At 40.2% G+C, this 24,606-nt stretch overlaps 1 protein-coding gene and 1 long non-coding RNA gene across 2 annotated transcripts in view; one reads left to right on the plus strand and one right to left on the minus strand.

The window, feature by feature from the left end:
• The window catches only part of rspo2 (R-spondin 2), an 85,893-nt gene that overhangs the window by 39,660 nt on the left and 21,627 nt on the right, over positions 1-24,606 (plus strand). The window contains exons 3-5 of the mRNA XM_077528175.1: positions 1,468-1,656; positions 14,873-15,016; positions 16,516-16,704. Of these exons, the coding sequence (XP_077384301.1) occupies positions 1,468-1,656; positions 14,873-15,016; positions 16,516-16,704 (522 nt within the window). The remainder of the gene's footprint in view (positions 1-1,467; positions 1,657-14,872; positions 15,017-16,515; positions 16,705-24,606) is intronic.
• LOC144022950 (uncharacterized) lies at positions 7,456-8,449 on the minus strand. Its single transcript, XR_013284445.1, has 2 exons — positions 8,401-8,449; positions 7,456-7,706 (listed from the first exon to the last, which is right to left on the minus strand). It is a non-coding gene; the product is annotated as an uncharacterized LOC144022950 (long non-coding RNA).

The raw sequence follows: 24,606 nt of genomic DNA on the forward strand, positions 1-24,606 counted from the left end.
CTGCGCCGTCTTTTAAGGTTTGTCCAGTCTTTTTTGTGTACTGTTTTATTACGCATAGGGCGCTGAGTCGGATCAGCGCTGTTGCGTGGTCACTGCTTGGGATATTTAAGACTTGGCGAGGATTAACTGACATTTCCCATATTTGAAGAGACTGGATTTGCCCAAGGACTTTTTCCGGTGAATGCAATGCTAAGGACATCACACAGAAAGTCACATATCGTGGAAAATGGCTGTCTTTATATTGGAATCTTTGTCTTCCACAAGCAACTTGAGCCGAGACAAGTCACTGCGGCTTTTTGGTTCTTTCGACAAGTTTCTTAACTGAATCATCGTGGATGCCAGCTCTGACCACAATTATCACATTCACATCACATTCATAACTAATCAGGATTTATAAGGGCAGTTTTTAGATGTTTTATGCATTTTTGTTCCTGTACTCAAGATTTTCACATTTGAAAATACAAGCAACTGTTATTGTATTAAACCAGGCTTCCGCAATCCTGGAGGTCTGGAGTCCAGCAGGTTTTACATATTTTCATCTTCCAACACAAATGATTCTAAAGATCAGGATCGTTATTAGGCTTATGCAGAGCTTGCTGATGATCTGATTATTTGATTCAGGTGCGTTGTAGTGAAACTTCTAAAACCTTTGAACTATGGCCCTCGAGAACCAGGATTGAGGAAGCATGTATTAAACATTCCCCATTCCTTCATCAGTCATTGTTTTGTGTCACCAATGTATTGAAACATATGAAAGTAAAAGCAAAATATAAATTAAATCTGGGAAAACGCCAAAGTTAATGGGAAAATACAAAATGGTTTCACACTTGCATGCGCTAGTTTTAATCAGATCTGGTGAGTGCATGTTTGGTTTACTGAAGACTCTAAAGTGCCTATTATGTCTGAACGATTATTTGTTACAAGTGCCCTGGGATTGACAGGCAATCCGTTTCGAGCAGGGGTGGCCAAGTTCGGTCCTCGAGAGCCCCTATCCAGCCTGTTTTCCATGTTTCTCTCCACTAACACCCCTGATTCATGATCAGGATCGTTATCAGGCTTCTGCAAAGCTTGCTGATTAGCTGATCATTAGATTCAGCTGCGCCGAAGGAGGGAGACATGGACAACAGGCTGGATAGGGGCTCTAGAGGACCAAACTTGGCCACCCCTGGTTTAGAGTGTACCACCAATGTTATCCAAAGTTGGTCTATAGAAAATGGATCAAAGGTTTGTTTAGTCAAATGTGACTACAAAAATGACAGCAGCACACAGTAAGCACGAAGTTGAGGGAACGCTGAGTTTGTACTTAATTTTATTTGTTAGTTATTTTTACTACCAATGTAAAGTATTGGACCAGAGACCAAGATCTGAACACAAAGTGATGATCAAAGTTTGTGGAATTTAACATTTTAAAGTTTTTTTTTTTTTTCCCCCCTCTTTTGATGATTGCCTCTCCATTATGTCTTGCAGCTAGCTATGGAGCGTACCCCATCTGTAAAGGCTGCTCAGTGTGCTCCAGAGACAACGGCTGTGTAAACTGCCAGCCCAAACTTTTCCTGTTTCTGCGGAGAGAAAGGATGAGACAATATGGCGAATGTCTTCATGACTGTCCGGCTGGTTACTACGGCATGCGCAGCCCCGAACTCAACATGTGTTCCAGTAAGTGAGACGGAGCTTTTTTTGTCCTGCATACTGTACAGATTACGTCCTTTCCCCACACCACCTCAGTTTCCTCATATCATACACTCCCAGGAAAACAGTACTGTATCTGTGATCAACATTTGTCTGTAGCAGTACAACAAATTTACTTTGAATAGAAATGATTATAGGGCTGGGTATTGCCGCCAACCTCACGATACGATACGTATCACGATACAGGGGTCACGATACGATACGATACGTATCGCAATACATATGTATCCCAATACTTGATCTTCAAGGCGATACGTATCCCGATATATTGCATTAATTTTCTCACATTTTATAATAACAGTCATATGTATACCTAAAGGATATGTTTGTTATGCTGACTATCAAAAATGTTTTTGTCAGTAGCACTTCTGGTTTACCACCTAGCAGCATGCCTGGTCTAAATGTGCACTCACTGCAGAGCAAGGAGCAGCTTTCACAGACACACCGGGAAAATGTATTAATAGGCATGAGCCGATATGAGGCAATTAACTTCAAAGACGCTGCTGGTTTTTATTTTTTAAGTACGATGCAAGCTGCAAAGGCAAACGTTAACTGCCTATTTAAAGTTAATGAGCAATATCGATTCTGACGCCTTCGTATCGATACGTGTATTGTAATAAGGCCCGCAACGATATATTGCCGTATCGATTTTTTTAGCACACTCCTAGGAATGATCAGGTTGTTGATTCTGGCCAATGAAATGTTGTTTTCAAAGGGTTTACAAAGTTAGTAGATATATAGGAACTGGAGCACATAGACTCATATTATGCAGGTCTAGACCATACCAAACATGAACAAAGCATGCTGGCCTTGCAAGAACTGGGATGTTTTCACTATCCAGTGTACAATTGTGTACAGATCTTTGCAATATGAGGCTGTGCATCCCCAGCCTGAGCTTTCACCTTAATTGGAGGAGTCCAGTGATCCTTTATGGGGCTTTATGCCCCTGGCAGGTTCACCCATTGTATGAAGGTCCTAGGTGACCAGACAAAGCAGGCTCAAAGACCCCTTATGATGGTCATTTCTATTTCTATTTTGTCATATTGATCGATAAAGAGTGAGAAGGACAAAAGTTAGCCATGTCATTGAATACTGTTTGAGCTACAAAGACGATGGCATATTATCATTAAGGCATCAAGCTAATGTCTCTTGGCAATTTTTTTTTGTGCAAGCTTGCGGATTCTTTCACCAGACTGTGTTATTTATTGGCAGTCATAGTCATTTTAGACTTTGAACATCTAGCCAGTGACAGCTGAATTTTCCAGATTCCACACCATCAAGTGTATTTTGACTACAGTGTGATAAAGCATTAACTTTCAACAGCAATGCCGCTAAATATGAGAAATCTCTACAACTCTATTAATTTAACAAATTTAAACTTTGATTTGTTCTCGTTACAAAGCAACATATGATACATGTACTGTATATGCATGTTGTTTTACCTGAGCATTGAGTAAACTGTAAATATGATTAATGTAATCAATCGTTGTTCTTGAAAACTATTTTTTATGCAATATTCATAATTGTTGTAAGTGCATCCAGCCATCGGTCCATCTCTGAACCGCATATCCTTGCTTTGGTTGCAAGTGCGCTCGGGCTTATCCCAGTTGATTTCGGGTGAGAGTCAGGGTACACACTGGACTGGTTGCCAGCAAATCACAGACTCCAAAATCCAATTAATTGAATATCTCCCTCACCTCCTCATATAGCGCTCAGTTCTAATAACAATTTTAACATGAGAAAGAGAGAAAAGGGAGGGAGATAGAGAGATTGAGCAAGCGTGTGAGAGATCTTTTATAGGTTTACATGGGGCAGGAGGTGTTGGCTGACTGCTTCTTATGAAAACAGAGAGGAACTTGAACTCGTGGTTCTCTGAGCCAAACTCCTGGCAGACAAACTCAAATGAAGCCCAAATGGAAGGTGCCAAAATCTTTAGGCACAATAATATGAACATGTAGAAACCATTGGAAGATTGCTCAACGTTTTCACCCAATCCTATTGACTTAAAGACGGAAAGCCACTTTCAAAACATAAAAACTTCAGCGCGCAGAAGAGAAGGTATCACAATCAACTCTTTGAAGACGACTTCATGAACAAAAGTAAAATGACTGCAATTAGAATTTTTTTTTTTGGCAACATAAGCTGTTTTTCCACCAACAAGACCAGGAACTTTGAGTTCTGGGGTAAAGGGAGTTTTTGGTTGTAAAGGTATTTAGAATTGTGTTTCCACAGCGTCTTCGAGTTCTCGGTAATTAATTCGAATAAGTTTGACTGAGTCCAGTCGATGTAAAAACAACGCCCCCAAATTTGACCAATCAGCCATGGTCATTGAAGCCCGCCCCCTCAAAGTTCCTGCTTGGCTCAGCAAGACCCTGCTGCTGAGATAGTACTTGGATGCCCTCTGGGGAATTCAATTACCCTGGTAATTGTTGTTGGTGGAAAAACGCCCAAACTGAATTTTACCAAGGTAAACTGAAAAGTTATCCAAAAGTTCCAGCGGAGGAAAAACGCCTATAGAGCAAATTTGCAGTAAATTACATAATTGTACTTATATGTCCCATCTTTGTTTGTCACAGTTGTTAAAAATCACTCTGATGTCATGCATGTTGCATTAGGAATTGCCTATAGGTGCTGAATTAATGTTGGACAAACAAAGCTTATAGTAAATCAGTAAATTTTGCCAGGCAATCAATCTTTATTCATCATTGTCAGTCCATCATTATTTCAACCCGACCAAATCTGTCATTGTCAGTCCATCACTCCGTCCTTGTTACTTTAACCGTCTTTCTGTCATCGTTAAATTACAGTTCGTCACCACTATTTTAGGGATGTCAGCCAGTCTGTTCCTCCGTCATGTGCATCGTGAGACAAATTAAAATACAAGTACATGAGTAGCTCTTTATCACATGGTGCATTATTTTTGCATGCCCTTGAATTACATACATATAGTGTCTTGAAGATATTTTCACATTGCTGAGCAAACTCAAGTTAAGCCCCTGGTTGTTTTAAACTGTAATTTATGACAAAATTGAGGATGCTGGCATATTGTTCTGGTGCTAAAATTATTGTCCGTCTGAATGTGGTCATGTGTGCTACTGTGGCCTCTTGAATTATATGGACTCCCAATCACAAACACTGTACATGGTAGGTTACGTTTTTGTAAACTGTTTGCTGCCCCGGTTACAATGGCCACATTCTACCAGCTGCTTAAATTTCACTTAGCATATGTGTTTGTATTGAGCTTTCCAAGTTTAGTCGGATATTAGATGAAAAGCACATGGCTATTTGTAAAACACTTATTTGAAAAAGCTGAACCCAAACCGGTTTGGTTTGCATTCCAAGCAGCCCAATACATGCTTCTACTTAATTAGTTGTGAAGCCTCATACAGTATATAGCCACGTGTCGATTTATTATGGGTGCAAAAGTCTTTTAGTAGTTTAGGGATAGCTTTATATGTGATACTTGTACAGCATTAGCCCCAGGGGTGCTTATCGTCCACACAGGCCCACACTAGTGTTTGTGGATGTCAATTCACCGCTCCACAGGAAATGTGTAGCATATTTGTAGCAATAGTCACATGGTGGGTTGCTTTATGTACATCCAAATCTATGTCACATTTCATAATACAAAGAGTAAATTCCCATCGCAAACAAGCTTTTTGGCCGATGGAATGCCTTTTTCCTTCTATCTTTCTTTCTTGAGCGCAATTTCCAGGAAGCCCCCCGCACCCCTGCTGCGATTCACATACACATATAGGCTCGCCGCGAACATAGTTGCTCTTGCCCCTCTGCAGTGATCAGTAACCACACAAAAACTTCAGATATGTTCGCTGCAAACCAGCATCCTATGGAGAGAAATTTGTGTCTTTATTTTCAATCAAACAAAAAAGGAATTTGCAATCAAAAAAAAATTTCTATCAAACAAAAAGGGGATTTGCAATCAAAAAAAAATTTAAATCAAACAAAAAGGGGATTTGCAACCTCAAATAAATTTTAATCAAACAAAAAAGGGTTTTCATATAAAATAAAAATTTGCAAACAAAAAAAAACATTTCAAACATGGATTTGTATTTTAATAAAATCTTTTGCAAAATTTTTTTTCGTTTTGTTTGCGAATCTGTTTTTTGGTTGCGAATCTGTTTTTTGATTGAAACCTGTTTTTTGGTTGCGAATCTTTTTCTGTGTTGTGTGGGCGGGGTCCTCCGTTCAACCGATGATAGAAGCCTTGTCATTGGTCAGCTTGGAAGCCGCTGCGACAACTTTCATTGGTCAGATAGGAATGGGGGTGTGACAATGTTCGTCTGACTATTTCCTGGTTCATTTTGTCCAGTCGCCGCCAGCATCGAGGTAAATATAACCCCCCCCCTCACTTCTAGTTTTCCGTTTTGTTTATCTGACATTTATCTAAAAGCAACCCTTGATCTATCGTTTATCCGGTGATTTGTTCTAACCATTACAATTAACGTAATCACTCACTCAGCATTGCTTAGCCATGTTAGCTAGCTAGGTAACTGATGGTCCGATACATGAGTCAGTCATGAAGCTATGTTGTTGGCAGTCAAAACACAAATATACGGCTAATTTGGGATAGCTGTTAGGATGAAGTTTTTTTGTTTTTTTTTTATACTCATAAAGAAACCTTTGCATTTGTTTCACATACAGGCAGGGCTGGGAATCGAATTTATTTACACTAGCTGCTTCCCTTAAATCTTGGATTAAATTCGTGATAATTCTGTGATTATTATTTATTGGTCCTGGTTGTTTACTGTACGAGTCAGGTTGAAAAAGAGGGGGAACTCATGCACCGTCAAAGCGGTGACACTGCTACTACTAGGATCCAGGCCACGTAACCGTTTGATTTTGGTTAGTCTAGTCATGAATCGTGATGTTTTGTTGGTACGAGAAACGGCCCAAATAAACGGCCTGCTGAGATAGCTGTTATTATGCTTATTCATGATTATTTTATTACATTACATCATTACATTAATAAAATGCTAATTATTAATCACTTATGAGAAGTTCTGGTCATTGAAATAAGTAGCCTCTGCTACATTTATGTCTTGGGTGTTTGAAATACAGAGGAAGTGACAAATTACGTAATATAAATACATTTAGTTCCTGTGATTGTTTCATTGTAGTTTTCCTGTTTCAATAATGTTCAAAACATGTGTCAAACATAACTTTGTCAGAATTTTTTTTTTTACATGTTTGGTACTTAATTCAAGCACACTTTTCTTTACTTTTTAGATGCAGAAGATGAAGTTGGTGGTTGGTCACCTCTCTTCATGAGGTGATGCTGTGGATAACTGAGCAGGGCCACAAGCACCTGCTTATGTCAGACAGAGAGCAATTTAAAATATCAATAAACTTTGACCACAATTGTGAGGTACACATGCCAGGTCACACATTATGTTACCCCCTGCACAAACACCATTACATTTCCAACTGCTCATATGAGTGATTACCATTCCTTTAAATCACATCTACTGACTGCTATCACCTTTGATGCCAGATTTGACACAGTGTAATTGAAAGGGCAAAAAAAAAAAAATCACATCCATTTCATTTTTTTTGAGTAATTACAGGCTGTTCCTACCAAAATGTTTGTTTTAAGTTTAACAGTTCATTTTCTGAGCTTTCTTGATTTCTTGTTGGCAGGCCAATCATTTCTTGAGAAAAATGTCTGTATAAAATCTATAAAATGCTGAATAATTGACTGGTTGTTAGTTCATATGCATGCTTTTTTTTATGAAATAAATGTCAAACTGTTTTACACAGGAATTTATTTTCATTTTTTACATAAATTTAAATGACCCTTTGGGCCGCGAGACACTAGCACTAGAAGCAACATTGAGAGTCTGCAAATAAATGACGCGACCAAAACTCAAGGACTCCTTGTTTGGATTGATTTGCCGTAAAGCAACAAGTCTTTCCTCAGGTAAACGACAGTGGATGTCAGGTATAACGATCCCGTGTTCACCGTGATGGTCTCTTCGTGTCTCTTCAGCTTGCTGGATCTGTAATATCAAATACATTTATGAAAGCTACAGTAACTCCAAGAACTTTTACTCATATAAAGTTTTTTCCTCTGGTTATGTACGCTTTTACCAGCAATAAAACTGCCTTGGCCTGCTCCTCTTACAGTAAACATGCATCTCGCTATGTCTACATTTTCTACCCCTTGGTCTGCTCGCACTCTAAAATAAAAAATCTAGTCAGTGTAATTGCAAAAGTACACCTACAACTCAGATTCCCCTTCTGTTTCAATCTGACTCATACAGTAAACAACCAGGACCAATAAATAATAATCACAGAATTATCACGAATTTAATCTCTACTTCAAACATCCAAGATTTAGGGGAAGCAGCTAGTGTAAATAAATTCGATTCCCAGCCCTGCCTGTATGTGAAACAAATGCAAAGGTTTCTTTATGAGTATAAAAAAAAAACAAAAAAACTTCATCCTAACAGCTATCCCAAATTAGCCGTATATTTGTGTTTTGACTGCCAACAACATAGCTTCATGACTGACTCATGTATCGGACCATCAGTTACCTAGCTAGCTAACATGGCTAAGCAATGCTGAGTGAGTGATTACGTTAATTGTAATGGTTAGAACAAATCACCGGATAAACGATAGATCAAGGGTTGCTTTTAGATAAATGTCAGATAAACAAAACGGAAAACTAGAAGTGGGGGGTGTCATATTTACCTCGATGCTGGCGGCGACTGGACAAAATGAACCAGGAAATAGTCAGACGAACATTGTCACACCCCCATTCCTATCTGACCAATGAAAGTTGTCGCAGCGGCTTCCAAGCTGACCAATGACAAGGCTTCTATCATCGGTTGAACGGAGGACCCCGCCCACACAACACAGAAAAAGATTCGCAACCAAAAAACAGGTTTCAATCAAAAAACAGATTCGCAACCAAAAAACAGATTCGCAAACAAAACGAAAAAAATGTTTGCAAAAGATTTTATTAAAATACAAATCCATGTTTGAAATGGTTTTTTTTGTTTGCAAATATTTATTTTATATGAAAACCCTTTTTTGTTTGATTAAAATTTATTTGAGGTTGCAAATCCCCTTTTTGTTTGATTGAAATTTTTTTTTGATTGCAAATCCCCTTTTTGTTTGATTGAAATTTTTTTTTGATTGCAAATTCCTTTTTTGTTTGATTGAAAATAAAGACACAAATTTCTCTCCATAGCATCCAGCCTGATCAGGGCACAGGATTGGCAACAGTTTGGAAACAGCTTAAATAATCTAGTGACATAAAATATGTGTGCCACTCATACCAATTGTGATTTCTCTTTTACTACCTTTTTTTTTATAGTACATAAATAGGTGTTTTCTTTTGCGTATTTATTACTACCTTGGATTTTTTTTAAATAGTCTGAGGTCCCTGTCAATCACAGGACTTAGGCGTGTTTGTGGTAAATGTCAGCCATATGACAATGGACATCTGTGAAATGAGTTCCGAAGGTGTAAAGACTGGATTGTCGGCTTTTTCTTCCTGAATCGTCCTCATTCAGGTCCTATCTTCCTTAGTCAAATTCTGAAGTTTGCGGGTATTTCCACTGTATTGCCTGACCAACAGAACTACCAGTTGCTTTTGGCCTCTTTTCTTTACCGAGGGACGTTTAATCATCACAGCTTTACAAACCACACTTTCAGATTTGGAAGATAATACAATGATCACAACAAAGCAAGCCCTGCCTCAGGACATAAAAGCCAGACGGCAAGTTGCATGTTTTTTGAAGCGCTGAAAATGCCGACGATTGTGTGACTATAAAAATGCTGTGTGCTTGACCACTGTCTGAACTTAAGACATGTTTGTGTGAGTGTTGCAGCTGACTGTGAAGATAATGAAGCAGATCATTGGTGAACTGCTGTCTATTTCTTTGCGGGAGGAAACCAGGAGAGCCACTAAAATGCTTGCTATCGTCTTTCCCTCTAAAGGACATTGTGATTGACAAGAATACCACCTTTGCTTCACCTAGTTTGACATTGGCATGTGGAGGTGCACCCATGTGGAAAAAAAAACAGCATGGAAAGAGTCGGGAGGAACATGGCAGCTCTGGCCTTTGCCGTGAACTCTTGCCATCCATAGCTCCGCGTGTCATGGCTGAGTGGCAGTGAGCAAGCCAAAGCTTCCATGTCAGCCAAACCCCAGGCCTAGAGAGTAGGTCAGAGCTGTTCTACTCAGCTTGGAGGCAAAGAATGGAAAAAAATAGGGCTTGTTTTCCTTTTCACATTGCCAGGTCTTTTAGGAAATGGACACTCCTGCTATGCAACATCAAGTCTGGTTGGCTTTCACGAGGAGTCTGAGATGAGTGGTGTGACAAATCATATCCTGCTCAGATATGTAAAAGTTGGAACATAATCAATCTTTGCCAGGATATTTTAGCACCCTTTCTCTAAGCAGTGCATATTCTTATAAATAAACTGCATGATTACACTTGACACTGCTGGCCTGCAGAGGAACTAAATTTGACTGAAGCTGACATGAGGTTTTGCGTGTCCTTGATACAATTGGTACACATCCTCCTCAGACACAGGCTTCTGCCAAGCATGTACTACTGTGTGACAAGTGACTCTTGATGACTCATGTCTCGAGTTAAAATGCATCTGAATCCGAAAGTCATGCAGCACCAATGACATCGCAATAATCACATTGCCCCGACAGCTTTTGAATTTCCTCTCACAGCGCCAACATCTTCCTTCATTCTGTAACTCCCAGGCAGAACTCGGCTGGAAGATAATGACGATAATATGTTTAAGTCCTAGGAACACCGGACCATCAGTGAGATCTGATGACCTCATTATTTCTCATTAGTTTCCCACAGGCACCTAGCTGAAGCCTTTAAAGGTGGTCCAGAGGTTAATCCCACTGGGCGAATGAACCCGCTCCCCTGTATCTGTTTGCGGAGCTGCTGAGAAATCCACTGACTCCACCAGCAGACTTGTTGGTGGTCAACATGAGAGATTTTCCAGTGTCGTAGATAGCCTCCACTGTCCTTGATAGCCTTTTTCCTGATAACTGGACACAGGGATAGTTCTCTGTCATAACGATCTCTTCCCAACTCATTCCTTTCTCTGATATGATGACCTCTGACCCTCAAGCTCTACCTCTCTGCATTGCAACTGCCAGAGAGTCTCATCGATGTGCTATCCACCTCATCCATCTCCTGGGGGGACATATTTAGTTATCTTTTATTTAATAAACAAATGTCTAAACATTTTTGGGTAAATATCTTCAGAACTGGTCCTCTGGCTTGTATTTACTATTGATACCTGAGGATTGCAGAACAAGCTGTGAGTGCTACAGAGTACAGCCAGATGTTCTCTCCCTTATTATTATTCCTCTTTTTTTTTTCTTTTTTTTTTTTTCTTTTTTTTTTCTTTTTTTTTAGGGAGCTGAAAGTCTCTCTGGTGATGACAGGCCTGGGAGGTGCAAAGGGTAAAAGACAGTGTTGTGCTTTCTAATTTGCATTGTGATTTATTATCTTCCCTAATGGTCCCTGAATTGTGTTCTCACTCTATCACACCTGTCTGATGTAGTTTCATTCAGGTAAAGCTGGCTGTGTTACTGTGTGGTTACACAATCGCATTAGATTAAAAAAAAAAAAAAAAAGTCAATGTATTTTCAAATTGTAACTTGAACAAGAACAACAAATTGTCATTATACAAACATGAAATAACCAAAGATGTTGATGATTTGTTTAGTATTGCAACACTTCTCAGTATGTTATGAACCTTTATCACAGATTCACGCAGTTGGTCTATCTCAAGCCATATCTGATTGCTTTGTGTGTTTGCACATGTGTATGTGTCCATAGTTTGTTTAGGCTGCTCTGGTAAGCGTGGGACCAGAATGAGTGGGCTGAGGCCATATTTTAGGGTTCAAAGTAATGTGGGGAGGGACCCCCTCGTTTTGGAGGAATGTTGAGGAGGAGGCCTGATGGTTAGCTAGAGATGGTGTAATTAAGGGGTGTGATTGTGAGAGCCTTCTCTTTCCTGAGCCCTGTAAGGGTCATAGATAAAAGCGCAACCGTCTGTGTCTCTTGCTTTCACATATGGAAAATCACAGTAGCAATGTTTATGTCATGATCTGTGTTTTGTTTGGTTTTGTTTTGGTTAGATTTTAGTCCCCGTTCACAAGAAACCTCTATCAATGTTTCTTGCACATGTTTTTTACCGTTTGGGCAGTTCGTCCACACGGCGGCTTGGTTTCAGAGCTTGAAACCGATCACTTTTGAAACCGGGCTCCAGAGTGCAAAGATTTCAAAACGCACCCCGTACGTTCCAATGTGGACACCATACCAGGATAGCTACTTCTTCTGTGACTTTGCACGAACCGCTAGTCTGTCAACAACAATGGCGGGTAGGCGTGTCTTTGTTGTTTTGCGCACCCTCCTTATCTTGTTTATGATTCTACAGCAAAATGTTTTGCGTGATGTTGTCCTTGAATCACCCGGATAGTCACTTCTCGTGTTGTGTTCGTCTCACTGATCTGTATATATATTACTGGATAGTCGATAGCCCATACACGGCCGTGCAAGCCGTTGAATCTACAGGGCAGCCTCTTCACATCTCACGAGCAGACTACTGTACAAACTACTTTGAAGACCCCTTTTCTTGCATCGCTCAGTTGCTAGACCCCTGTTGTTGTTTCTACCAAGTACTGTCTCAAATGTTCTCTAATTTCGATACTGTAACTGTATAGGCTCGTATGCCGAGAAACGTTTCTTGGGAGGAGTAATATGGCGGCCTCGCGGCTTCAAAACCGGCTATTCAAATCAGTGGTACGTCTTCTTCGCTGATTCTTCTTCTATGCTTTCCGTTAACTCCCTGTGGCAGTACTACAGCCCACTCCAGACTTGGCATATATATTACAGCCGTTAAACGCCCTAGTCGTCTTCTTTTGTACACTCGCATGGCTTGAGACGGTTATGTCTGTACAAGATTTGTTTGAGGAACGAAGCCGGATTTGCTTCTGTGTAAACAGTTATGTGTTCCTGTTGTCATTGTCTCGCTAAGTTTTACCATGTCCCATCATCTCAGTACCTTGTGTTTTCTAATCAGCTCCCTCAGCCACTTGTGTCTTGTTCAGGTGATTCTTGTTGTCTCTTTAGTTTCCTTTCAGTCCTTGTTGGACGTACCATTGTCGAGTCCCTATCTCTTGTTTGTGCCAAGTTTCTTTGCTCCTTTGTGTTTAGACTTTATATCAGGACTTTGTTACTTTCTGAATTTGGCAGTTTTCCCCCTATGTTAGTTATTGTTTTGTTTATGAAAAAAATAAATAAATAAAAATACAAATTCAGTTTGATCTGCATCTGAGTCTGGCACCAATTGTTTCTCAGCATTTGGGTCCTCAGTAAGAGGCCACAAATGAAAGTTTAAGCTCCAAGAAACTCAAAGGTTAATACCCCAGCTCCACTGACTTATAAGGCACAAGGACCAGATGACACTGCACCTGTGCGTGTGCTTTGTATTTAATATAAACAGTTTTGGTCTAGTCTAATCTAGTCTAGTCTCAATAATGTCTCGGTCTCGGTTGGTGTTGTCGTGACTACAACACTAATTGAGTACCTTAGGTCCAGTTTCGGTTCGGTGTGCAATCTTTTTTGGTTACCAATGCCGAAAGATGGAAAGAACTTGTCTGAATGCAATCCCTAAATCAGGGGCAGCGAACCCTGCTCGTCAAGAGCTACTGTCCTGCCTATTTTCAATGTCTCCCCCCACTTGATTTGATGAACAGGTTCAGGCTCCTAGAGAGCTTGCTGTTGAGCTGATCAATTAAGTCAGCTGTGATGGAGGAGGGAGACAGACATAAAAACAGGCAGGACAGTGGCTCACAAGGATCAGGGCTCTCTAATCCTGGCCTAAATGGTGGCGTTCATCACATTGCATCATCATTTCTGTATGGCATGAATGAAATACGAAGAACGGTACACACCATTAAAAGTAAATCGTGAATTATGACATTATGGCAGCTCAAACTTGGTTTTGTTTTTGTTTACAGAGTATGAAAGCACGAAGTACTGTCTTACAATCATCTTCTTTGCCACATGACCTGTACACTGCACAGACAAAAAAACACAAGCTTATTGCATGTCATGTTGTGTTTTATGACATCTACATCATTGTGTCTTTAGCAAGAGTGTTCACATTATTTTTCCCACCCCTTATCATAACCCATCCTTTCCGTTTTGTATCTGTAAATCCTAAAAGATCCAGTCAGCGAGCCAACTTAGATGAAAATTGGACATCAGTGATCAAAACTGACATGTTTGACATCATTCATAGCCCAAAGACGTGTTCATCCTACTGTAGTGTACCACTTAGTGCAAAACGTGAACTTCCTGTGAAGCTTTCTTTCAATGACACGTTTCTATTCATTTTTCTAAGGTACACTATTTCTTACATTATTACTATTTTCAAAAGTTGGGAATCAAAACTACTGATAGTTGTTGTACCACTTAGACATGCTTCCATATACTGTAAGCCACAAGTGCTACACACTACCAAAGACGTGGAGAGAGACACTGCAACCTATTGGTTGACTGATAGAGAACAGGGAATAATCACTTTACATGCGATGTCAGGAATTGAATGAGAGGAACTTAAATGTGTGATTACAGAGACAAAGCTGACTGTTAATCAATGTTATGTACCTTTGTTGAATTCTTTGGTAGTTTACGCAGTCTTGTTGATTTGATGTTGCACTATTTACTGTAGTCTATCACAATCAGGCTCGCATTATGGAGGAAATGCAAGCCAGATCAATGTTTACAGTTCCAAATTTGACTGTCGTGTTCTGAACTCTACTGTTCTATACTAGACTGCTTAATGGATACTCGACTTTTATAGCCAGTCAGTTACATGCTCGTGCAATCTGCTGATGTACTGTAGGTCAGTCGGACACACAGGACATCATCGGGATTTCTGCTTATCTCTAAACCAGTTGTTTGCTGTCTCAAAAAAAGAAAAAAAAGTACAACATTTACCATGCATTGGTGGGAAATGATTCACAGGGCACTGGCGTTTTTTTTTTTTTTTTCCGAGGAATAGACTGTGTAATCCTTTTCACGAACCCCACTCCCCAAACCCCAAAGCTCTCGATCAACTCCAGATGAGATCAGATGGACCCTGATGTCTCTTCTTCTCTCTCCAGGGTGTAGGATAGAGAACTGTGAGTCTTGCTTCAGTAAAGACTTCTGCACCAAATGCAAGTCAGGTTTTTACCTACACAAAGGGCGATGCTTTGACAAGTGCCCCGAGGGCTTTGCCCCATTGGAGGACACCATGGAGTGTGGAGGTAACAACACAAATATGAAAGACTTGTACATATTCACATACTGTAGTGCATATTATTCACAGATGGGCATGTCAATAAATTTAGCCGGTCCGTCATTCGTCAGCGGTTGGTCCGTCGTTATTTCAAGCCGAACAAAACTGGAATCTTCAGTCAGTCATTGTTATTTTAACCGTGCTTCCATTGCCGCTAAATAAGAGTTTGTCACAGCTGAAATTACAGTTCATCGCCGCTACTTGAGGACCTACACAACTTCCTCTCTTTCTTCTACTATGACTTACTACCTAACTAACTAAAACAGAGATATTACAATAAATATTTGCAGTAATCTATTTGACAGTAATCTATTTGACTCAAACATTCATGAACAAACAAACAACACAACATACATTGTGCACCTTGTAACTCCAGTACTAGATAATCAGAGATAAATGAAAGTTAATCACACAACTTAATGCTGCTGTCTTTCTCTCCGAGTCCAAACAGCAAGTGATTGTGGCCATTTTTCGATCAGGAACTGAGGCGGAAATGGTTATTTTGCATTTATTAACCGCAACAGGGGGCTCCGGTAAGGGAGCACATAAGTCTTCAGTTGTACTCAACAATTTAATTTGCTCTGAAGTGCAGACAGACCTTTGTATATTATATACTATATTGTCTAGTTTTTCTAGTATATCATCTATTTTTTGAAATTCATTTTATTGCGTGCTGTATGAAAAACGACTTATGAGCAAATTGAAAAAATATAATTTCCATTCATTTCAATCCATTTTAAGGAAATTTGCTATAATTGTGATATTTAGGTATTTTAGACAAAAATTTGCTGCCATTATTTATTTATTTATTTATTTTTAATTTTATGTATCATAATTACTCATGGTATCGGCACTTGGTATCCGTATTGGTGAGTACTGAGGATTTGAGTATCGTATTGGTATCGGTCTCAAAAAAGTGGTATCAAACATTCCTAATTCTTGGCAAAAATAATTTCACCAAGAATTAACGGAAAACTACAACCATATATAACCAACCAAAAAAAATAAATACACAAGAATTAAAATTTTAGACACAAACTAAGACAAACTAAGATTTGTATTGCTAAGTGGAATGACATCTTGACTAAATTTGGCTTGTTCCGCCTCCTTAGCCAATCATAGCCACCAGTCGCCGCACAGATCTTATTGAAAACAGGAGAACTCACTCTGACACACAATATAATCCTCTCTATGAAACTCCCGCGAACAAACACACGAGAAAAAGTCGTGTTTCTATCAGTCATCAGCAAATCGGGCGTCCGACAGTGCCAGCCTGACTGACCTACTGATGGAATGCCCACCTCTGACATTATTTTCTTCTCTAGATACCACAAACAAGCACTCCACTTGTGGCATCCTAAGTAAAACTCCTTCACCTGTTACTAAAGCGTTGACGTGTGGACTGTGGATTGCTTCTAAGTGACATTCTGTTGTGGTTTCCCTGCATACCACCGTGTTTATCTACAGAGGGCTGCGAGGTCGGGCAGTGGAGCGAATGGGGAGCTTGCACCAGAAGAAACAAAACCTGCGGCTACAGGTGGGGTCTGGAGACCCGGACGCGGCACATTGTAAAGAAACCACCCAAGGACACAATACCGTGTCCCACCATTGCTGAGTCGCGCAGGTGCAAAATGGCCATGAGACACTGCAGAAAAGGTAGGGAGGTCACACAGCAATACTTTGTACAGCTTCCACATTCATCTAAAAGTTTACGCTGCAAATATAAAGAAAATAGATCCCAGACGCAGACCTTGTCCACACTCTGAGTTCCACCTGTCTCATGTAACCCCAACACACCACATTGTTTTTACTTCGTCTGTGCTAGTGAGGCTTTCTGTGACGTTTCCATGTATGAAATATCAGTTATTTTCCATTGTGGGCTACAAGGCAGTTTTCTCTCTGAGGTATATTTTCCCCCTACTCTCCCACCTCCCTTCTTAAGGACGATCTGCAGGTTGCCTCAATGGTCGCCTCTGTTTCCTCCCGTCAGTTTGAGAGATATTTGTGGTGCACACAGTAAGCGTGGCAGGTCATTAAATGAGAAGTCAAATCTGCAGTAGTCATTTTTAATGGCTCAACGCACTATTTGGTGTGATGGATTCAGTTTACAGTGCTTTAAAAACAAATGTACTAAACCTTAATGTACTCTCTTGTAAACTTTGCATTAGGATAAGCCAAGTATAAATATTTAATTCACCAAATAAGGAGCCAATTACAGTGGCAGATATCATTTTGGCTATTGAGTAAAGAAAGCAAAATGCCTAACAGATAGAGGAAATTAGTACTGCACATTGAAAGCAAGCATGATTAAGTCAAGTATTGAAAGAGTTAATAAACCTCAATAAACTCTGTTGGGATCTCATATTTCAATGATACAGAAGCTGCTGCTGCTGGAAACTGTGATTCCACCGCACATTTATTTCTTAAAGGCTGTCCTGTTTGTCAGGGAAATTCTCCCCCAACTCCCACATACCTTCCAATGCCTTTGCCTTGCCTGTTTGACCTTTTCAAGAGACTTTACTGGGATATTTGATAAAAATTTTGTTTTACATGCATGGTTACTACAGTAAATTATACCTGACGTAAAGGTGCTGGTGAAACATTGTAAAGTCTGAATTGAAGAACTATTTCCATTCATTTCTTAGAAACGAGCTGCAGGCTCCCTGTGTTCATCCGTCACAAAGCTACTGTTCCCTACTAACGTGGTCACTTTAAATCTCTCGGTACGATTCCCTACTGAGTAACATCCCTGCTGTACTGTTTAAAGTTATGTGTAAAAATGTCACTATATGGACATCCCAGCAGTTCCTAACCTTGTAACATGCTTTAACATAGGTACGTTTCAAAATCTGGCATGTGTTATTAATTCCCTACTGCTTAACTGCCTGAGAAAATCCCCATTTGCCAAAAGCCAATGAAACTTAACACTCTTTCCTTTAAATAAATACAATGTAGAAAATGTAGGCTGCTGAAGCTGAATGGGATGAATAGAATTTAAAAAAAAAAAGACGAAAAGACATTGACTTGACATTGGCTAAAAAAGTCACTTTCCACAAGACATACTGTTTTTGTCATAGGGCACGAGAGGTCTGAAATGCAGGTGGCGGATGACATGATGCAGCCAGTTTAAGCAGATACAAAAAAAAAAAAAAAAAAAGAAGCTTTGGAATCTATAAAAGGAATTCATAGCAGTCAAATGTGGAAAATAATCTAAAAATGAACATTTTTATCTGCAATTCTTTCGACACTATACACAAATGTGTTTGTTAAAAACAGGATTATAACACCATATGGATTAAACAGAGAAAGGATTTAAAACAAAGCAACAGAGGTACAGTAAGTATATATCACTTATGGGAATGCTTATCCGTTCAACCCTAACTTGCATTTCTAAGAAGCTGAATTACACTGGAAATTATTGATGGATCTCTGTTTTCAAGCTTTGTTGAGATATACAAGAATGATGTGGCCAATCGTACTCTTTTCCTTATGTCTGGAATGATCTAATCCTTCTGAGAAATTAGACACAAGCATGGAAACTAAAGTGCAGATCATGTCAAAAGGCAACTTGTTTTTTAAGAGTGGTGTAAACCGTGTCTGATGCGTTCAATGTAAGTTGCAGGTCAGTGTAAACAGCATAAATCGCTCACACTGCTGGGATTGATTAGCTGTTCTCAGCTGGTGTTGCCACAAGAAGTGTCTTGATTCTTCACTTGGCCTTAAAAAAGGGGGTTCATCCTTTATGTGGAGGATGTATAAAATATGTGGTGGTATTAACCACATGTTGTTTTCATCCATCTGTCAATCTGCATTTAAGTAAGGTTTTGCAATTTACTCTTCAAACACTAGCTGGTTTATACTTATTTAAGAAATTTCAAATAGGCAAGAGTTGATCGTAACTTTCCACCTGTATATCAATACGAAAAAAAAAAAAACAGCTTTTGAGGAGTTAGTTGGTGCTTGCCAGAACTTTTGAGTCATGTCAAAACTGAGACATATTATTTATTGTGTGGCTCAGTTGATAGAGCAGATTGCTCAGTGATCAATCATGGCTCTGACTGTCTGCTGTTGACGTGTTCTGGGGCAAGGCATTGAACCTCAAGATGCCTTCAGGTCAGTGCTGCAAGTAAGAACGGTTTCTTCATTGCCTTACCTGGTTAAACAAAGAATAAATGAAAACATACATAATTTATAATAGAGGAGGAAGCACCGGAACACCAAGCCCGGTGGGAAGAAGACCCGGTGGTCACGCCAGCGTTCTAGTGACACCCAACCCTGTTACTGAGTTCGCCAGCTCGCCGAATGTGGCCCCACCCAGTGTATATACAAGTGTGTGCATGTGGTGTATTAAAATTGGGAGCAGGTGGGATGGAGCGGAGGATACAGATTTCCCCAACTCCGATCCACCCGTATCCCAAAAAAATGAATGTGTATGTGTTATGGTGCATTAAAAAAGAAAATAGAGGAACCAAGTGGGGCTCCCAAAGACTCCCTTCATTTCCATTAATATCAGGGTAGTGGAAGTGCACACAGTGCTTGACATTGCCGAAGCAGAAATGGACTTGCTATGGTTCATGCATGACATTGGTGTTCAATGTATGCTTATACAGGTAAACTGCAAGATCTCCCTTGTGGATGATGTAGTCAGTCACACGTGTGATGTGGACAACCGAAGAATGTCCCTAATCTGTGTGGTTTTTTTGGTTTTTTTAAGATTATGAGATAAATACCAGCATACCTTCCTGAGGACATCACATGACCTTGCGGCCTGAAGGGATTGCACAATGTGTTCATCAATGTGTATAGAGGCGTGTCACTTAAAAAAAAAAAAAAAATGTATTTTTTTTTAAACGGAAATGTACGTACACCGTGTGAAGGCTTTCACTGACAAGTCCATTCTCCACGAAATATGTCGAACACAGCACAATTATCTTGGGAGTTTCTCCCAAAATAAATTGAGGCAGTATATTCCACACCTCTTCTGAGATTGGTAGATGATTCTAAGATTGAGACACCGTCAGTCTATTTTCCTGAGTCGAGTGGGTATGTAGCAACCACAAATTTGGCACATACGATTCTACGACACAACAGCGCTAAATTAAAATCCGCTTGTTTCTGCGCTGCTTTTGCCTTTCAAAGGCTATTTTATTGCATGCAAATGACAAACTGCACAATGTCAACCTTAAACCGGGTCACAGGCTCATTTTGACATATGTTGTGCATAAAACAGTGGGGAAAAATGGATTATGATGGAAAGGGACCTTTAAGCAACATGGTGGAAACTTTTCTATTTGAAACAATCTCTTAAGTTCTGATTTGTTTGTGTCTCTTATGTGGTCAATATAGTCATTGAAATTAAAGTCTTTGAAAAATTTGGAAACTGAATACATCTCAGAATGTTATCACAGGGCATATTGTAGTTTTCAGTAGTATTTATTTGTGCAAACAAAATGCTCTCTGGTTGCTTGTCAGTAGGAGCTAATAGGCTGCTGTAGGGTATTATAAGTTTACATCATGTGAACAATTATGCAAGTATTATGGGTGGTGTGACATGGCACAGCCCCTTTTTTAAATTAAAAAAAAAAAAAAAACACGTTAAAACTCATTCACTGCCCTTGACAAGTATACTTGTCAATTGTTTGTTTTTTTCCAATGGATCTTGGTGGGGAATAATCTGATTTTGCACCACTGTAAATGTCAAACTTGGAAACAACTTCACTGATGCAAAATCACCAGTAGATGACATCATTGACCTATTTTATATGAAATAAACACAGTTTGAGAGGCCATGGGAGTAATGGCTGCTTTTTGTGTAACCTCCATGTTTCTACTGTTGATTGTAAAAGGACGGGGAAGGGCAGAACGGCAACAATCTATTTTGTCATTTGGCAGATTCGGTTATATATAATGGGGTACATGCCACGGAAGAGGCGGGACTGTTTTTTGCACAACAGTTTGTTTCCGGTTCGGTTTGCGACGTGTGGGCTGCGTCAAAAATACTTGTGCTTCCGTCTTTGTGCCCCTGGGTTCTTCGTTCGCAACCCGGACCGGAAATAAACTGATGTGCAAAATCACGTCCCGCCTCTTCCGTGGCATATACCCCATTATTGAACATAATATCGCGTGGGCATTGAAAATTTTGAAATTTTCTAAAATGTCTGGCAGTCAATGAGTTAAGTGCTTATTTTTCAGAACATAAACATACTGAAGTACAGACACCCTGAAGCCTATTCCAATTGAGGGAGGATATACCGCACAGGGCACCGACAGTCATACAAAGAAGTGTGATGCAAAAGATGGAAATATGATTACATTTTGATACCTGTACCCGAGCATTAGGCTGATTGTGAGGGATTTGATTTCTCATATGTGCAACCAGAAACAATCTTCTGGCTGTGTGCCTCATATGTTATTTGAGTTCCAAGATGCTGTCACTACATATGCCTTCTGTCATTCCATGCATGTATGGTAAGAAGCATGATGATTAACTACCTTTCCTGTCATCAAGATCATCTCATTACTTCTGCCACACTTTTTCCATGTATCCGAGAGTTCCACTTTAGAAGACAGTATAGTCTGCAAGAGTTTGATTACTACCTCATCATTCCTCCAGAGGGCAACGTAGAAAAACCTATTGTTGAAGCCCATTTGGACATGTCAGAGAAGGGACAGTTGTTTATTTACTGAAGTCTTTGTACTTGTCTGGCACAAAAGCTAATGTAAATTCAGATCCAGACCCCGTGAGGAATTGTTTGACTGGTGGGATCCATGCCCAGTCTGGGTCTGGGGTGAATCTTCAGTGCTGTGAACTCTCTGGTCATTACTGTCTGTGAAACGTCTGCTTCAAAATATCTGCCCCTAAAAAATAATGTACAGAGATCGGCCCAAATCCATTGCTCAAAACACAAAACCATTTTAGTATCTTGCAGGCTATTTTTATGGTCTAGGAGGGTTGCACAAGTTCAGATTTTTTTTAAGTCAAGACTAATTTGATGAAAGTCAAGTGGATGTCCACTAATGACATCATTGATTTTCAAAGGAGTCGAGAACACTTTGTCATAATCCATATTAACAAACAATGGACAGCTCTTACACCAAATTCACTCAGAACATGCAGATTAGAACACAAAGCCGCCCTCATTCTGGATCCACCATCACAGCTGGTTCCGCATGGCGGGAATTTGTGATGTTTGTTTGTAATTATGGACCTCTTCATGTCTGGTGGAATAATTCCCGCTTGTCCTATCAAGAGGTTGAAACAGATGACAAGGCATATTCCACAATGTAAGCTTTTATTCACAAATGCAGGAAACAGTGGCCAGGCCAGCAGCACAAAGGCATTATCTGCATAAACATCCTTGCGGCGGTAGAAGAATCATTCTTATTTGTCATACACACACACACGCAATTTAACCTCTGCATTTGACCCATCATCATAGTGGACAAACACACACTGTTAGCGGCACACACTGGAGCATGAGGCTACTTCATCGCCCAGGGAGTAATTCAGGATATCAGTGTCTTGTTCAAGGACACCATAGACGTGTGTCCAGGAGATGTTGGAGGTGGATATTGTAGAACTGGAGTTCCCACAGAGGCAGACAAGGATCTTAGACATTTGGCCACAGCTGTTATAGACCGGCCTTCAAAATAAAACACACCCGTATAGAAACAGATACAAACATGATTAGCAACATCAATGTCATGCTTAAAATGCCATTTTGGAGTTGTAAAGTTAAGACGTCAGCTAGTCTGCACAAAGCAAAGTATGCACAAGCTCACCCTAGTCTATATTAGTCTTGAGTCAAATTGAGTATCTTGGTCTTATGTCAGCAAAACATATGATGGTCTGTTTGTCCATAAATCAGAGTTGTACTTATTCAGATCAATGTTCCTTTCTACTGACGTCCTCGAAACATTCTGCTCTGATTTCTGCCGCAATGTAATGATGGGTGGTGATTAAGGGTTATCTCTGGCCAGGCAAATATCACAGACAATTTAAATCTGTTCTTCCTGCCAGCGGGAGCTACAATAAGTGAGAAGTGCTTTCCCAGGACAGAAAGGGAGTTCTAATTGGCAGTTACTCTGTCACAGTGATTATGTGTGGCTCACATTGTGGCCTGTTCTAACTGACGGAGCCATTGCTTAATCTTCATTTAATAAGACCGCTCCATATGGTCAGACAGGAACTAGTTAGGCCTCAAAAGTATCCTGTCTTGTCAGGTCAGTTTGGATCTGGATACAGGCCATCCCAGTGTGACTTCTTGCTGTTTTTATCACCACCATGGTGGGTCAGTTAGATTTATGCCGATGTCAGACTACACGAAAACAGCCCGATTTCAGCCCGACCGACGTGTCGCGGACAAACGGGGCATGTCGTAAAGGATTTTGGGTTGTCTTGACGTAATGTGACACGTTCAACGACTGGTCGCCTGTTGTCCGGGACGGTTCACGACCATCACGACGAAAGTAGAATTTTTGCTCGTCTTGACGCATAATGTGACATACCTACGTCGTCGTCCGTTTGGTTCCACAGCATTGACCAATAGCGAGAGGGAGCGAAACGTCAATCACACACTGAACAGCACATTAGAGCTCTTTTTATTTATGTATACATTTGTTTATTTATTCGTTTATGTATTTATTTATTTATCCCCTGGATAGTTCATGGGATGGGGCCAGACAGGTGCATCTCGAGGGGGGAAAAAAACAAAAAAAGGCGCCCCCCAGGAGCACTGCGGCTGCATGGAGCGCGCACGCATCCGTGCAACCCGTCAGGCAACAGCGACGTGAATAGAGGACCAAAATATATTGTGACTGTTGTTCTAATAATTTCAGAAATTTGGGCATATGAGATGGGCACATATTTAGTGAGGATCGATCACATTTTCATATAGTCGGGCCAGGCCTCGCCGCCCTAACTGTCACCCGCTCTCATTTGAAAGTTTTTTTTCCCCCCTCGGAGTGAGTGGCCTACAATCCAATGCACCATACTAAAACAAGTCAAATATGAATAAATGAAGCAGTAGAAAATACTCAAACAATATAATATTTCAGTGTTTGATAAAATAATAAAACAAGATGTCATCCCGCAAATTAATTAACAAAATCAGCTATAATTATCCCGGCGCATATAGGCCTAAATAAATTAAAATACAGTGTTGGCTACTAAATCATATTTTAAACACTAGTGAGGAGCAGGGAGCGAAAGCAATGCGCTCGCATCACACTTGTCCCATCCGTGCTCCATTCACGCAAACACTTCCTGTCCATGCTTTTTTTTTTTTTTTTTTTTTTTTTTCGTCCCACCTCCCCGACAAACAGTGGCCGACGCGTCTCTCTTGGCAAGACAACACGCGATGATCGGCTGGTGTCTTGTCGCGTTCAGACGTGTAGTGTGACTACACGCCCCGTCCACGACACGGAGCGAGTTTGTCGTGTAATGTGACAGCGCAACTGTCGTGTAAGACAAAAAAATCGCGTAGTCTGACATTGGCATTAATCGCTATTAAAACTGGTTGTAAAACTGAAGAGGTCAGCTGAAAAGAGAAACAAGGA

The sequence above is a fragment of the Festucalex cinctus genome, chromosome 7, assembly GCF_051991245.1.
Source record: "Festucalex cinctus isolate MCC-2025b chromosome 7, RoL_Fcin_1.0, whole genome shotgun sequence".
Lineage (NCBI taxonomy): Eukaryota > Metazoa > Chordata > Actinopteri > Syngnathiformes > Syngnathidae > Festucalex > Festucalex cinctus.